Below are 16,118 nucleotides of genomic sequence, written 5' to 3'. Positions count from 1 at the left end.
GAGTTGGTGTACAGAGAGAAGAGGAGGGGACCCGGGACGGAGCCTTGAGGGACACCAGTAGTGAGAGGACAAGGTTCAGACACAGATCCTCTCCAAGTTACCCAGTAGGTGAGGTCGTTGAGGTAGGATGAGAACAGGGAGAGAGCAGAGCCTGAGACACCAAGGTCCTGAAGGAGGAAAGAAGGATCTGGTGGTTCACTGTGTCAAATGCAGCAGAAGGTCTAGAAGGATCAAGACAGAGGAGAGAGAGGCTGCTCTAGCATGCTGTAGCAAATGTAATGTAAAAGGGAGAGAGGAGAGAGAGGGATGGAGAGAGAGAGAGGGAAGGAGGGAGGGAGGGAGTTTTAACTTCCTCTGATATCCTAGCTCTGTCATTTCTGTTTCTCTTGTGCTTTGTCTTTTGTTCTGTTTCTCCGCCTCCTATTCTCTCTTCACCTTGTCAGGAGTCCTGTTTTCCTCCGTTTTGCCCCCGATCACCTCTCCTCCTGTGTGCCCTCAGTCCCCTGTCTGCTTGTTCTGTGTCCTCCTCTTCTCACCTCCCATGGCCACGCCCCTCACCAGTCCCAGCAGCTGCAGCCACTCACCCCGGATCACCACCTGCAGGTGTGCTGCATCTCCCTGATCACCTCCCCGGACTATATGTACCCCTCTGGTTGTCAATTCATTAGTTAGTCACCCGTCCATCCTCCGTCCGTTCTCCGTCCGTTCTCCGTCTGTCCTGTTCCCGTTCCCGTTTCCCCAGCTCCTGTTCCACCTGCAGAGCTACCTGTCGGAGTCACCAGTTGGTGGAGTTGCCCTCCCGACTCGGAGGATTATAGACTCTGTTTTTTCCAGCGGTCCTGTTCGCTGGTCTGCCGGCCAGCCGTGTCTCCCTGGATCAGTCGTTGAGTTGCCCTCCCGACTTGAAAGCAAGTGGACACTGCAGGTGCCACCTTTTGGTTTGTTTGTTTGTTTTTATTTATGGAAATAAAGACTGTATTTTGGAACCGATACCCGAGTCTGTGAGCCTGCATTTGGGTCCTGGTAAAACACCCACCACATAACACACCTTTTTACAATAAAACATTCCAGTTTATTCTCTCCACCTTCACCTCCTTTCTGCTCTTGGTTCCATCACATACCAGAACGTACTGACCCATATGGACCCAGCAGCCACAGACTCAGGTCAGAAAGCCCTAAATAGTAAATCATCCCCTGCGACCGCCTCTGTCCAACCAACAAGCATCGCCTCTCTGTCCAACCAACAAGCTCCGCCTCTCTGTCTAACCAACAAGCACCGCCTCTCTGTTTAAACAACAAGCACCGCCTCTCTGTCCAACCAACAGGCTCCGCCTCTCTGTCTAACAACAAGCACTGCCTCTCTGTCTGACACAAGCACCGCCTCTCTGATTAACCAACAAGCATCGCCTTTCTGTCCAATCAACAAGCTACGCCTCTCTGTCCAACCAACAAGCTCCGCCTCTCTGTCCAACCAATAAGCTCCGCCTCTCTGTCTAACAACAAGCACTGCCTCTCTGTCCAACTAACAAGCTCTGCCTCTGTCTAACAACAAGCTCCGCCTCTCTGTCTAACAAAAAGCACTGCCTCTCTGTCCAACCAACAAGCTCTGCCTCTGTCTAACAACAAGCTCCGCCTCTCTGTCCAACCAACAAGCTCCGCCTTTCTGTCCAATCAACAAGCTCCGCCTCTCTGTCCAACCAACAAGCTCCGCCTCTCTGTCTAACCAACAAGCTCTGCCTCTGTCTAACAACAAGCTCCGCCTCTCTGTCTAACAACAAGCACTGCCTCTCTGTCCAACCAACAAGCTCTGCCTCTGTCTAACAACAAGCTCCGCCTCTCTGTCCAACCAACAAGCTCCGCCTTTCTGTCCAATCAACAAGCTCCGCCGCTCTGTCCAACCAACAAGCTCCGCCTCTCTGTCTAACCAACAAGCACCTCCTCTCTGTCCAACCAACAAGCTCCGCCTCTCTGTCCCCCCTCAGAAGACCTCTTGAGGGTGAGGTTTTTCCTGGAATATTTATGTACTGATGTTCTGGAACCTGACATTGACCATCAGTTCGTAGCTTCCAGACTAACGGAGGCTACAGCGACATCCAGGTCGGCTGCTCGACCGTCTGTTTCAGTCCCATGACCTGACTGAGGAAGTTCCTGGAGGCTTTCTGGAAGATCCTGCAGGTCTGAAGTTTGTTCTCTTCAACCCGTTTCTCTACTTCAGTTTCTGAAGGTCGGCTTCAGCCCTCAACTTTATGGCCCAAATCGTCCCGTGTTTCCCTGGCAACTCCAGTGTCCTCTTCTGTTCCGGCATCCTGTGTGTCCTAACCCAGCGTCCTCGCCTCCTGCTGTTGACCCTCCTGCTGCTGAGCTTCCTGCTTCTGAACCTCCTGCTGCTGAGCCTCCTGCTGCTGAACCTCCTGCTGCTGAACAACTCTGTTCTCCTTCCAGTTTCGAGCCTCCTGCCAGCTCATCCGTTTCTCTCGGCTGAGCCAGAAGAAGCTTAAAAAGAAACCAGCCTGGTCCTCAAAGGAGCCTCAGAAGTCTCCTCCCTCCATTTCCTTTCTCCTCCCTTCACCTCCCTCCACCTCCTTTCTCCTCCCTTCTCCCCCTCCACCTCCTTTCTCCTCCCTTCATCTCCCTCCACCTCCTTTTACTCCCTTCTCCTCCTTGCACCTCTTTTCTCCTCCCTTCACCTCCCTCCACCCCCTTCCCCTCCCTCCACCTCATTCTACTCCCTCCACCTCCTTTCTCCTCCCTCCACCTCCTTTCTACTCCCTCTACCTCCTTCTCCTCCCTCCACCTACTTTCTCCTTCCTTTACCTCCCTCCACCTCCTTTCTCCTCCCTCCACCTACTTCTCCTCCCTCCACCTCTTTTCTCCTCCCTCCACATCATTCTCCTCCCTCCACCACCTGACACCTCCCTTCTCCTCCCTTCTGCTCCACCTGTTTTACATCTGAACTACTGTGACTCGTATCTACATACTGTGGTGACATCATCTTTGATTAAAGCCACACCATCATCAGTGCTCCCCCTGCTCCCCCTGCTCCACCTTTTCCATCCGACCATCAACAGCGTTCCTCCCCTGCCTGCTGCAGGCTCCGCCCCTAGACTCCTGTAATAGTGCTGATGTTGACCAGCCAATGACTCTGCTGCTTTCCAGATCTATACCAGAGAGCTGAAAGTCTCCAGGTGACACTGACAGACTCTTCCTCACATTAGAGGGACTTTATGTCCACATATTTATTAAACCCTCTATAGCTGATCTCAAGTTCTACATCCGGACAGGCAATTATAAAGGTTATACAGTAACCACGCGATGACCAATCAGAGGCCCTCTGTGGTTTGGCAGCCAATCAGCAGAGAGGATTGCCCATTGATATTCTGGTACAGTTCAAAAGAGTCTCAGAAATTCCACAGCTCATGAAAATGAGCTAATTAGAGACACTCCTTTGGCACAATGAGACAGTTCATCTACTGAGAGACAGAGAAAGAGACAGGACGCCCTCTGTCCCTCCCTCCCTTTGTCGCCCCCTCTGTCCCTCCTTCTGTCCCCCTCTCTGTCAATCCGTCCTTCTGTCTGCCCCTCTGTCCCTCCCTCCCTCTGATACTAGTATACACCATGTATAACAGTGCTGCTTGATGAATCCCCACGATGTGCAGCTTCACTATGAATACCTCCTCCACTGTTTACATATCTGTAGATCCAATAGATATATTAGTAGTATCTGATCCATGGGCCTTATTATAACCTACTATTTACCAAGTGGTGGGGAGATCTGTGCCAGCTTTGTTTGGAGGCATTCAGCCGGCGACTCACCACATTTCACCGGGGATCGCACCTTTTTTGGTTTGTAGACTATTTTTAAAGTCAATGATGACTATTTATGTTTGTGCACTTGGGATCAGGGGGTATCTGGGTTGTTGGGGATATTCAGCGGGTATTGTTTGTGTGTCGGAGGGGTGGGGGGCTTTGTTTGTTACGGCACCCCTCTTTGTTTGATAATTGCCGTCCAGGTGGGACGCGTCCTAATTTGTATTTTTTTCTTTAATATATTGCACCTCTCAACCAACCTGTGTCCCTTTCGTTAATGTATATTTTTGTTTTACATCATAAGCAGGTAAAGGTAGGGATGTTATGTTTAGGTCTTGAGTTTTTTTTCGTTAATTAGGGGCTCAGCAGGCTGGAACCATACGGCCAATCAGGTCCACCCGTTCCCTTAAATAAGCATGTAGCATTCTCCTTATTATGTCGGGTGAGTTGTTATCAGCTCAGTTCTAAAGCCAGCATCTGTGATGGTACAGGGATGCATTAGTGCACATGGCATGGGTAGCTTGAACATCTGGAAGGAAGCATTAATGCTGAATGATATATTCAGGTTTTGGAGCAACATATGCTGCCATCCAGACAACGTCTCTTTCAGGGAAGGTCTTGTTTATTTCAGCAGAACAACGTCCAACCATATTCTGCACGTATTCCAACAGCATGGCTCCGTAGTAGAAGAGTCCACTGATAAACTGGCCTCCTGCAGTCCAGACCTGTCAATCATTGAAAACATCTGGAGCATCAGGACATGTAACAATACAACAAAGGAGACCCTGAACTGTTGAGCAGCTGAAATCCTCTAACAGGCAAGAATAAAATAAAATTGAATTATTGCCTTAACTTATGAAGTCTTAAACTGACATAGATATGCTTCAACTCAGTGTACTTTTACTTTTCAATGACATAAATAGTGTATTTTGAAATGTGTGAAGGTGATTCTCTTCATGTTAAGTGGAAGGCCCCATGAAAAAGAAATGGCTATGGAGCTGCTTGCTTTTATAAGAATGAGTCAAATTATATTTTAGCCTACTAGCACCTTTATGATACAGAAGATACTTGGATTTCATTTTTACTTCAACTGTTACTTGCAGGAGGATAACGATTTTGGTAAATTAATTTTTACCAATAGTTCATTCATTCAGATCTTGATGAAAGTCTCCAGATTGTCTGCAGGATGTTTGTGGAGGATCAAAGACGTCTCTTCTTACAAGAACACATGAAAGTGATGAAGATATTTGAGTGTAGAAATAACTGGAGTCTGTTCAACCTTCATCAGCACTCATCACACACACACACACACAAACTCGCACTTCATTTTATCTCCACGGGAGGTCACTATTCATTCTGTGACCATAAACCAATCACATCTTTTAAAAGGATGCGTCGCCTAGCAACGGGTGGACCACACCTCCTCACTGAGATCAAGGTTTCTTCCTTTCCTGGATAAGAGTCTCTGAGAAGTTTCATAAATCTCTCCCCAGATGACACTCCATGATAAAAGGTTTTAGGCTCAGTTAGAAACTCTCTGAGGAGTCTAAGAATCTTTGTGAAGACGACCTCTGATTTGTAAATATCAAATTTGTTCTTCTCTGACCCGAGTGTTCTTCATTCAGTTCCTTTGCTTGCGTAGTTTCTGTTCTTTCTTCTGCAGATGTCCCGTCATGGAGCTGCATGTCTCTGTGATTGTTCATGTCTTGTATCTCTATGCTGTCCTTTTCTCTCTGCTCTCCTCTCACCTCAACCGGTCGAGGCAGATGGCCGCCCACCTCTGAGATTGGTTCTGTTAACAGATGCTCCGCCCACCTCTGAGCCTGGTTCTGTTAACATTAACATCTTTACTAATAAAATTCTTACTATCAGGGAGAGAATCAGGCAGACCCTTCCTGCCACCATCACTGATGTGATGTTAACCACAGCAGCCCTGAAAGCAACTGTAGGACCAGATGTAAACTTGGAACATTTCTCTCCTGTTGAGCTCTCTGAGTTAACTAGAATTATTTCTTCATCTGGATCCTCTAGCTGTCTGTTAGATCTCATCCCAACTAAACTTTTTAAGGAAGTCTTCCCTTTAATTAATACTTCCATATTAGATCAGATCAACCTATCTATTGTAACCGGCTATGTACCGCAGGCTTTTAAAGTGGCTGTAATTAAATCTTTACTTAAAAAGCTGACTCTTGATCAGCTGTTTTAGGAAACTACAGACCAATTTCCAACCTGACGTTTATTTCTAAAATCCTTGAAAAAGTTGTTGCAAATCAACTTTTTGATCATTTACAAAGGAATGATCTGTTTGAAGATTTTCAGTCAGGCTTTAGAGTTCATCATAGCACAGAAACAGCTCTGGTGAAAGTTACTAACGACCTTTTATTAGCCTCAGATAATGGACTCGTCTCTGTACTTGTTCTTCTGGACCTCAGTGCTGCTTTTGATACGATTGATCATACGATCTTATTACAGAGATTAGAAGACGTTACGAGGATTAAATTAACTGCATTAGACTGGTTCAAATCCTACTTATCAGATAGATTCCAGTTTGTCCATGTCAACAATGAGTCTTCCAGACAAACAAGAGTTAGTTATGGAGTTCCACAAGGCTCAGTGTTTGGCCCAATACTTTTTACTTTGTACATGCTTCCATTAGATATCATCAGGAAGCATTGCATCAACTTCCATTGTTATGCAGATGCTCCGGCCACCTCTGAGCCTGGTTCTGTTAACAGATGCTCCTCCCACCTCTGATCCTGGTTCTGTTAACAGATGCTCCACCCACCTCTGAGCCCGGTTCTGTTAACAGATGCTCCGCCCACCTCTGAGCCTGGTTCTGTCAGAGGTTTCTTCCTGTTAAAGGGAGTTTGTCTTCCCTCTGTTGGACGTTTTTGTCCCTTAAAGAGGAGTTTTTTCCCTTCTAGCTTATGTGGGAATTGTTGAATTGTTGAATTGTTGAATTGTTGAATTGTAGAATTGTAGAATTGTTGAATTGTTGTATTGTAGAATTGTTGAGTTTCTCTGCATAATATTGTAAAGTTCTGCTGAAACGACTTTGATGTGTTAAGTGCCATGAAATAACCTATGTGGTGATTTTGTGCTATATAAATAAAATTGAATTGAATTGAATTCTTCTCAGCTTCTGGTCTGACCAGCCTGCAGGTTTCAGCTCAGCTTCCATTTCATCCTGTTCAACAGAAATCCTTTGGACAATTCGTCTTTATTTTTCATTGTTATTAAATGTCTTTTGTAAGTCCCACAATGCATTTGGATTTATGACTTCTGTTATTTGTAATTTCTGGCAGTCATTCTCTGTATTTATGACTCCTTTCTTAATGACCTGGATTTTGTGCTGAAGGTCTTGCTGATATTGCTCTGACCTGCTCAAACAGCGTTCCCTGTGCTGTGGAGTTTATTGCCTCCTCTCAGGTTGTGGCATGTTGATTCATACGAGGGCGGATCCAAAAGTTCTGGGATTGTTCCCGCTGCACGTGAAGTGAGTGCACAGCGACATGCGGGGAGCAACGGGAATCTGTAACCTCCGTGAGTGTGTGCTTCAAGTTTCGTTGCTCAATCAACATCAGCTCCTGAACTTACCCTGTTTCTGTCCACTGGTTGGGGCGCGTCAGCAATGCCTCAACAGACTTCAAACGTTGTGTTCAACTCTGGAAATAATCAACAGAGACCCTTAAATGCATGAGAAAGTCTACGGCAATGAAGCGACGATCCGGGCGATGTCTGAGTGACATTCAGGTTTCAAGAGGGGCGGAGCTTCAATGTCCAGGACAGATGAAAGCGTGTCAGCTCAGGGGACACTAGCTGGCAACATGCTTCTCCAGCAGCACAACAGAAGCAGCTCTTTTTGATTCACCGTTGTATAGAGCAGCAGGATCTGCCTCCTTCTCTGAGGACTGTTTTTAATGTTTAGAGGTCATGAAGCTCTTTGAAGTCTCAGATTTCTAGAGTGGAATTTGTTAAACGAAATGTTCCTTATTTGACTGGATGTTTTCTTTGTAGGAGAACGTTCATGAATGTCTCAACTTCACCTGTTTAACACTGAGAACAGTCTGACAGAAGAATGTATTTCTTTGTTGGAACATTTAACGTTCAACCTACTTTGGCTTTTAGTTTCATCTCTCCAAAACCAGGTTTCTTTACATTGCGTTATAGTTTGGTTCACTCTGATTGGTGCTCAGTGCTTTCATGTGAGATGGGTCAGTGCGTGAGAGTTAGTCTAAGGCCCAACAGGGGACCTTTCCTGGCTCAGCTCAGGGTCTGGAGGACTTCACCACGGAGGCTTCAAGCCAATAGAGTCCAAAGTTTTCTTGAAATCAATAAAACAAGCAAATATCTGATCCTTTTTTGTTTGGTGTTTGTTAAGTGAAGTGCAAAGGGTCTAAACATGATCAGTGGTTTGGTGCTTTGGGAAGACGCAAATAACATGTTTATTCAAGTTAAAGGGTTTGTCAAAGTATTCTGTTATTAACAGACCACAGCATGATTTGTAAAGGCAGTTTCTCTAATCTGAGCCTTTTGGTTTTTGATAGTTTCTTCTAATGTTTGGAATCTTTTTTAAAACACTAATCTCAATTAGATTTATTGGATTGTCTTTAAGTTGATTTTCAATTCGTTCTCTCCAGGGATCACCATTTCAGACAGGTTGTGTTTATGGGTTTTTGTGTTGAAGCTTCATATTCCAGAGCTGATTTTAAAATACATTTGTACTTTGTGCATATTGCTGTTGTTTGGTTGATGGTGTTTTTCATTTGCTATTTTTCTCAGCTCTTTTCTGTTGGTCTTATTTTTGATCAAACCATTTTTCGTCATGATCTGGTATAATTTGATCAGGTTTCTGTTCTGCACTTCAGTTTGTGTCCTGCTGTGGTTTGGAAGTTACTTTTGTTGTGGTTTGAACCTTCTGTTCGTTACATTCAGTCCAGAGTCCTGTTTTATTTTAAAAGTCTACGTCTCATCAGCTCACTGTATTCACCTCTGGTTCTCTCTCTCCCTGCTGTGACCATGCCGACAACACATTTGAGAATCTTCATTAATCACTATTCCACTAACAACATTGATAATAACAGAATATGTCGTCTGTTCTGCATCCCCACGAGTAAAAATATATATGAAAACAGAACACATGCTGTATGAGTTGATATTATTATGAATGAAAATAATAAGACGTCCCAGAAAACCCCAGAGAGATGAACAACACAAACGTGGATAACGTGTTTGGCCTCCCTGACATCTCTGGACATATGTAAAGGCCTCAGTGAGGCCTGAGCAGCAGCAGAGCTCTCCTTCCCTCTGCCCTCACTGACAGATACAAAGGTCTATATTAAGCATCAGAAAGAATTGACAGAGTATCTTTCTATTAATACCTGAGAGGCTGTCGGCGAGCATCTATAATTGATACAGCTGCTACTCGTACAGCTTTTGAGAGTCTGCTGTGCTCAGATCTGTTTTCTTCAGGTCACTGTAGCACTGAAACAAGATGGAGACACCATTCAATCTCTCCTGCACATTAGATAATGTTTACTTTTGCCTCTGGATGTGTTTGTCTGAGAGATGTTCCTCAGATGACCTGCGAATCTCTTCTCCTTCTGTCTTTTGGACCACACACTCTCATCCTCCTCTGCTCCTCCTTCAGTTGTTGCTGGTAAATCTGTTAGCTGTGAATGTGTTGGCTAGTTAACAGCGTGTCCCAGCTGTATTCTGCATCTCTGCAAAGTTTAGAAATTAATGCATGGTTATTGCAGTAAACAACAGTAGAATACAGTAGACAACAGTGGACAACAGTGAACTACAGTAGACGACAGTGGATGACAGTTGACAACAGTGGACTACAATGGATGACAGTGGACAACAGTGGACGACAGCGGACAACAGTAGACAACAGTGGACGGTGGACTAAAGTGGTTGACAGTTGACAACAGTAGACAACAGTGAACAACAGTGAACAACAGTAAACAACAGTGGACAATAGTGACCTATAGTAGACAACAGTGGATGACAGTGAACTACAGTGGATTACAGTAGACTACAGTGGATGACAATGGACTACAGTTGACTACAGTGCATGACAGTAGACAACAGTAGACAAGAGTGGACAACAGTGGACTACAGTGGACGACAGTAGATGACAATGGACTACAGTGGACGACATTGGACGACAGTGGACGACAGTAGATGACAGTGGACCACAGTGGACCACAGTGAACCACAGTGGACTACAGTGGATGACATTAGATGATCTACCCAGTTTAAAAGAGAGCCACCTTCGTGACATTGGGAATTTTAGGGTTAGTCTCAAGTACCTTGGTAACACTAATCTGGGTTAGGGTTAGGGTCAAGGTCTGTTCTCCTTAGTTTCCCAACAATTAAGGAGCAATGCAACACGGTGGGAAACATGACCCGGTCTCAACTCTTTTGCAATGAAATAAAAAATTAGCATATATTTTTCATAAAACAATAAAAATGTCTTGGTTTCAACAGTTGATATGTTGTCTTTATTGTATTTTCAATAAAGTATGGATTGACATGATTTCAAAATCATCACATTCTGTTTGTATTTACATTTTACACAGGGTCACAGCTTTCTTGGAAACAGGGTTGTGGTTGTAATTGACAGTGTAAATAACCAATCAAGAGCAAGCCTGCCCACAGGTAGAATGACCAATACAGCTTGTTTTTTCACTTTGCAACCAAGAGTTTTCTCCTGTTTTCTCTGTTCCGTCATGATGTAGTTTCATTTTGGAAACAGAAACTACAACAGTTTGACTCTTACAGCTGCCTCTGTTATTGGGATTAAATTGTTGACACTGTTAAAGAAGTCCGCCATCGGCAAGGTGTACCTATGTATTGCCTTGCTGCTGCTACACTCAGGGTTCTTACAGTTTGAATCACAGCCTCACATGTCTGTTTGTTCTCCATCTGTCCTTTACAGGAAATGTCTTCGTGGTGAGCCTGGCCTTTGCTGACTTGGTGGTTGCATTTTACCCCTACCCTCTGGTATTGTATGCCATTTTCCACGATGGCTGGTCATTGGGTGAGACCCAGTGCAAGGTGAGCCATGACTGGCCATCATTATGCTGATGTGATTTTAAATGTTTTTTTCTAAAAAACATTATCTGCAGTTCAGCTCAAATCAGGTCATAAATGAGTGTTATCCTCAAAGTGCTTTACAATGTCCACCAGATGAGATAAGGACTGCAGTAGTAAAATAAAGGGCTGAATATGTGCATTTAGGGGGTTCTTCTTCCAGGATGGTGAGATAGATGTCATGTAAACAATACACAGAAATAATAGCAGTTTAGTAACAAAATATGGAAATGTCAATATTATGGAGATAGGCTGCCAACATTAGAAAGAAATTAGGATCTAGGAAGACATTACCCAACTTCCAGGTGCTGTCAAAACATGTAGGACATGAGCCACATGGCCTCCACGATACTTGTCATTCAACACAAGAACTGCTCTCCACTATTCCCTTCATCTGACCATCTCCAGTTTTCTCCAGTGGTTTCAGCTGTGTGTGCCTTACACTTTGCTGTGGTCACTTCTGTCAGGCTTCAATTCTCTTTTAACATCTTTGCAAGAGGACCTTGCATGAGTGACTTAACTGTGGTTCCCTGGTCTAAAACCTTGCCCATACTGTCACGTCAAAATCCAATAAAGAAATTATATTATATAATTTAACTTAAAAAGAGTTACTAGTGTTATAGCTCCATAATCTTTTTGTTTTATTGTCTTAAGGGTCCAGAAACCTTGTTGACTTCCATGTACCTGCTGTGTTTGGGAAGCCACAGCGAAACTTAAGGTCATGTAGCTGAGACATTGTTAAGTTACAGCAGCACTACTCTTTTGATTTAAATCCAAAATGGTAGACTACAAACCACTCGGAGGAAGAAACTTTTAATTAGTATAGTAAACAAATGCACTTGTTATTTGCGGTGCCATTCATTCTATCACTGGGCTGTCACCTCTCTCTCTGTGGTGGTCTCAGGTAAGCGGCTTCCTGATGGGCTTGAGCGTCATTGGCTCCATCTTCAACATAACAGGCATCGCCATCAACCGTTACTGTTACATCTGCCACAGCTTCAGTTATGACAAACTCTACAGCTACCGTAACACACTGCTGCTGGTAGCACTCATCTGGCTGCTGACAGTTTTAGCCATTGTGCCCAACTTCTTTGTCGGCTCGCTGCAGTATGACCCACGCATCTACTCATGCACATTTGCACAGGCAGTCAGCACGTCCTACACCATCACAGTGGTGGTCATCCATTTCTTTGTGCCCATTGCTGTGGTCACCTTCTGCTACCTGCGTATCTGGATTCTGGTCATCCAGGTGAGGCGAAAGGTGAAGTCAGTGGTCCGTCCTCGCATCAAGCCCAGCGACCTGAGGAATTTTATCACCATGTTTGTGGTGTTTGTGCTGTTTGCAATTTGTTGGGGGCCACTCAACATCATTGGGCTTGCTGTTGCTATCAAGCCTGAAGAAGTGGCACCTCGCATCCCAGAGTGGCTCTTTGTCGTCAGCTACTTCATGGCTTACTTCAATAGTTGCCTTAATGCCATCATCTACGGTCTGCTGAACCAGAACTTTCGCAGGGAGTACAAACGGATCATCATGTCTGCGTGGATGCCACACCTTTTCTTCCAGGAAACATCGCGGGGGGGTACTGAGGGCATGAAGAGTAAACCTTCCCCGGGACTCAATAACAATGAACAAGTGAAAGGAGAAACTCTGTGACACCGTTTTCCTCCTCTTTCATTTCCCATCCTCCCTCTTTTTATGTTCACTTGTGCAGTGCCATCACTCATTTGTGCCAAAGCAATGAACTCCAGAAATACAGATAAAGTGTCCATCAGTGAGGCATATTGACTACAGGAGCTGTGTTATCCGATATTTTCAGAGTGCCATTCACAAAACCTAAGGCTCATCAGTTTTGGTTCAAACAGATTTTAACAGAGGGAGACATAATCATTTTTAAATTGATTTTTAGCTGGATTTTGTGTTTCCATGTCAGAAACATTGTTCTGCGTTTCTTAGTAAATAACGACAGATGATCAGAAATACACAAGTTCAACTCACAAAGTTATGTTTAAAAAGTAGAGAAAGATGGTTGTAGTATGCTGAAGAATTTGTTTTTAAAATGTAGAACGGAATACTTTTGGGGATTTCCTGTTTTCTTTTGTGCTACCTCTGAAAAAAAGTAAAGATCGGGCAAATTAGTCTGGAGAAAGACAATCTGCTTGGTGATCATTACTTTCTGTTATTAAAGAATATAAATACAATAAATTGATTAGCAGGTTTGGTTCAGTGTTGCTGAGGTAGATGTAACTTATTTGAATTCAGTGGCCAGCCAGTGCTGTCTTATTGCGTCAATGTTGTGTTTAACTAAACAGCATTGATCAGTACTACAAACTCAGCCAGGTCAGAAGGTTGACCTAAATCCTGATTCTTCTGGACTAAATGCAGGACAAGCTCATGAGTTCCTACAAAAGGACCCGTGTTCCTGGAAACAGACAAAAAGTTAATTTAGCAACACTTTTATACAGTGGGATGACATTACCTTTGCAGACTTCAGAGGCCTTTAGCTTTTTAGCTTTCTTATTCCTGCTAATATTTGATTTTCACACAAATTTTTGCATCAATGATTTTCTGATTTTAACTCGTTTTTAATATTCAAAAGTAATAATAAAAGCTTGCATGCATTTTTAAAAACAATAAATCCAAAATTGATGAGCCCTAACCATGTATTGTAACTTCTTATGTATTATGTTTTGTACACCTCAGGGTGCCTGCCTCCTGTGCTGTTTGGACACTATCTATTTGAAAGTGGAGGCACCAAGAGATTAGTAGCCTGTTTTACATCATGAAGTCTGCAATGGCTGAATAAGATCCACACAGTGTCTTCATCATTCTTCTGGAGTTCTGTACTATAATAGTAATGTACTACAGTGCTGTGTTTTGGTGCACCACATTTTTAAAGGGACACGATATGACAGTAGTAATTGATTCTTTAATTTTGATCTAAATAAATGATGCCATTATTTTTTGGATAGCTGTGGATAAATACATCGCAATGTGATTAACAGATATCTGTCACTGTTATTAGTGGATGCCTCAAATTTCTCATGGACATTTCTGTGGTTCGTCAAAGGTGCCTGTTCTTTTGTTCATCGCCTCAAAATGAAGATTTTACAAAAAAACAAACCATGCTGACACAAGGCACAAGGGGTTACAGGTATATTAATATTAAGCTCTGCTACCAATGTCACAACAGGTCAAGGTGTGTTCACTCTTAACAGGAAGCCAATTTTCTGCTTATAAAGTCAAAACAAAGACATGAGTGGGCATGAACAGTTTCAATGTTTGAATTTCAGAGTGTTTCCCACCTTCCCATATACTGCTGTGTTGTCAAAGCTGTTGCCGTCAAAGAGACATGCACAAGGTGCCCTTTGGCATCGCCACTGTGACCGCCTGTGGCGAAAAGGTGGTCATGTAACGGAGGTTGTAGAAAGAGTCCACGATGGGAGACAGGTTGTGATTGGATGGAACAAACACAGGACTTTCACCTGGGAGAACGGTGTTTCAATCAATCAGAAAGCAAAAGAGCAAGTGGATTTCTTTTGAGTATTTAAGTTACGTAAGTAACATAATGTATTTACTGTAACTGAAGTAACATGGGTGACATTACCTTATTACAAATTTTATGATACATGATCTTTTCATAAACATAACCACACTTTTTTATGTCTAAATCTAAAGCACCTTGTGTGTATGTATGCGACAGCAGCCGTCTGTAACAAAACTGCAGTATTTGATGCTGAGATGAGAATGGGTTGGTGCTTCTTCACCTCTTTTAGAAGCTTCACCTCTTCAGAAAATTACACTTCTGTTCAAACTTATTTCAATGTATTAAGATGACAATAACACAATAACAATAACTTAAATGCCCTATGTGATAGAAAGATTGTGAAAATACAGGCTTTTACAGGTAATTCTGCATATATTGCTGGCTGACTTATAGCTAAACTCTGCACAGTCAGCACAGACACTTCTGTGGACAAATAAATTCAGACTGCAAATCCACTCAGCTGTTATATTTGTGCAAATAACAGCAGACAAAAATTTGCTTCTAAATTCTGTCTGAACGCATCTTTAAACATCAGTGAAAATTCTGGTTTATATGTTAAATTGTTAGAACTTTTAGGTACACTGAGGAAGCCTGCTATAAAGTTATACAGCAACAACCCAGAAGGTATATAAAAGCACAATTATAAATGAAGCCCGGGTGACAGTGTCCTCATGTAGTTTACAGGTTGAATCTTAGTAAAAAATTATAATCTTAGTAATGAGAATAACCACTTTTCTATGCATTTCTTATTTCATATCATGACCAGAGAGCATGACAGCAAAATAAAGTCAATGCTACTCAATACACGTGAATAATGATACTGTTTTTATCCAGTTTATCTTAGTAAAAAACGAGTGAATGAGGTGCTGCCAGCTGATCTCCAGCACTGTCATGCTGTATTCCTTGGTGGTCAAGAATGTGCATGAGTTTTTGATTGATCTGTTATGTCTGAAATGTCTTTTATTACTTCTGCTTTTGTTAAAGGGATGGACGTTTTGGACATTGAGTCTACTGATAATTTAGGAAAATTGTTTGTGAAATGATTAAGATAATAATGACAATAAATGAGTGGAAGCTAATGATGCATAATAAATATATCTGCTGTAAATGTATTGATTAAAGGAAGTAAACGACATTGCACTTTTTTCAAAGAAGCACTAAGCAATTTTTCAAATGTACTTTTTCCTTTACTTTTGACTGTGATGACACCTAACAAGACAGTCATCTAAAATATTTCAACCATTCTGTAATATAGTGTATGATTAATGAGTGCAGTTGAAAAACCGACAGTAAAATTTTTAATAAATAGCTGGGGCCTCCGTTTATGTGGACAGAGAAGAGAGATGTAGGTCTTAGAGACAGGCTTTCATATCAAATGTCCCTTGTCTTATTAGTATACCTGACATTTCAATAAATCCCCAATTTTCAGATTTGTCTCTGTTTATCGATGATGCAAACTCAAGCACTTCCTTTATATTTACCTTTTGTCTTGATACATGATTACAATGCACACACCTTATAAATACAGTGCACAATTTATGGTAGTGTTGTTTTATAGATCAGCTAGCAAGAAACTACTGGCAATTTTTCAACTCAAAACAGGAAAACAATTAAATACTTGTTATTATTATTAATAATGACAAGTGAGTCTTTGAGGGTTACTGG

At 42.7% G+C, this 16,118-nt stretch overlaps 1 protein-coding gene across 1 annotated transcript in view; it reads left to right on the top strand.

The window, feature by feature from the left end:
* Nucleotides 1-15,588, top strand: part of LOC138208574 (melatonin receptor type 1B-B-like) — a 31,256-nt gene extending 15,668 nt beyond the window's left edge. The window contains exons 2-3 of the mRNA XM_069166553.1: nucleotides 10,754-10,872; nucleotides 11,813-15,588. Coding sequence (XP_069022654.1) covers nucleotides 10,754-10,872; nucleotides 11,813-12,562 — 869 coding nt within the window. The 3' untranslated portion in view covers nucleotides 12,563-15,588. The remainder of the gene's footprint in view (nucleotides 1-10,753; nucleotides 10,873-11,812) is intronic.
* Nucleotides 15,589-16,118: the final 530 nt, after the last annotated feature.

This window comes from Embiotoca jacksoni, unplaced genomic scaffold, assembly GCF_022577435.1.
Source record: "Embiotoca jacksoni isolate LCO1_2020_lvr unplaced genomic scaffold, fEmbJac1.0.p SCAF_39, whole genome shotgun sequence".
Taxonomy (NCBI): domain Eukaryota; kingdom Metazoa; phylum Chordata; class Actinopteri; family Embiotocidae; genus Embiotoca; species Embiotoca jacksoni.
The sequence above is the reverse complement of the archived record's forward strand: the minus strand, read 5'-3'. Positions and strand labels throughout refer to the sequence as shown.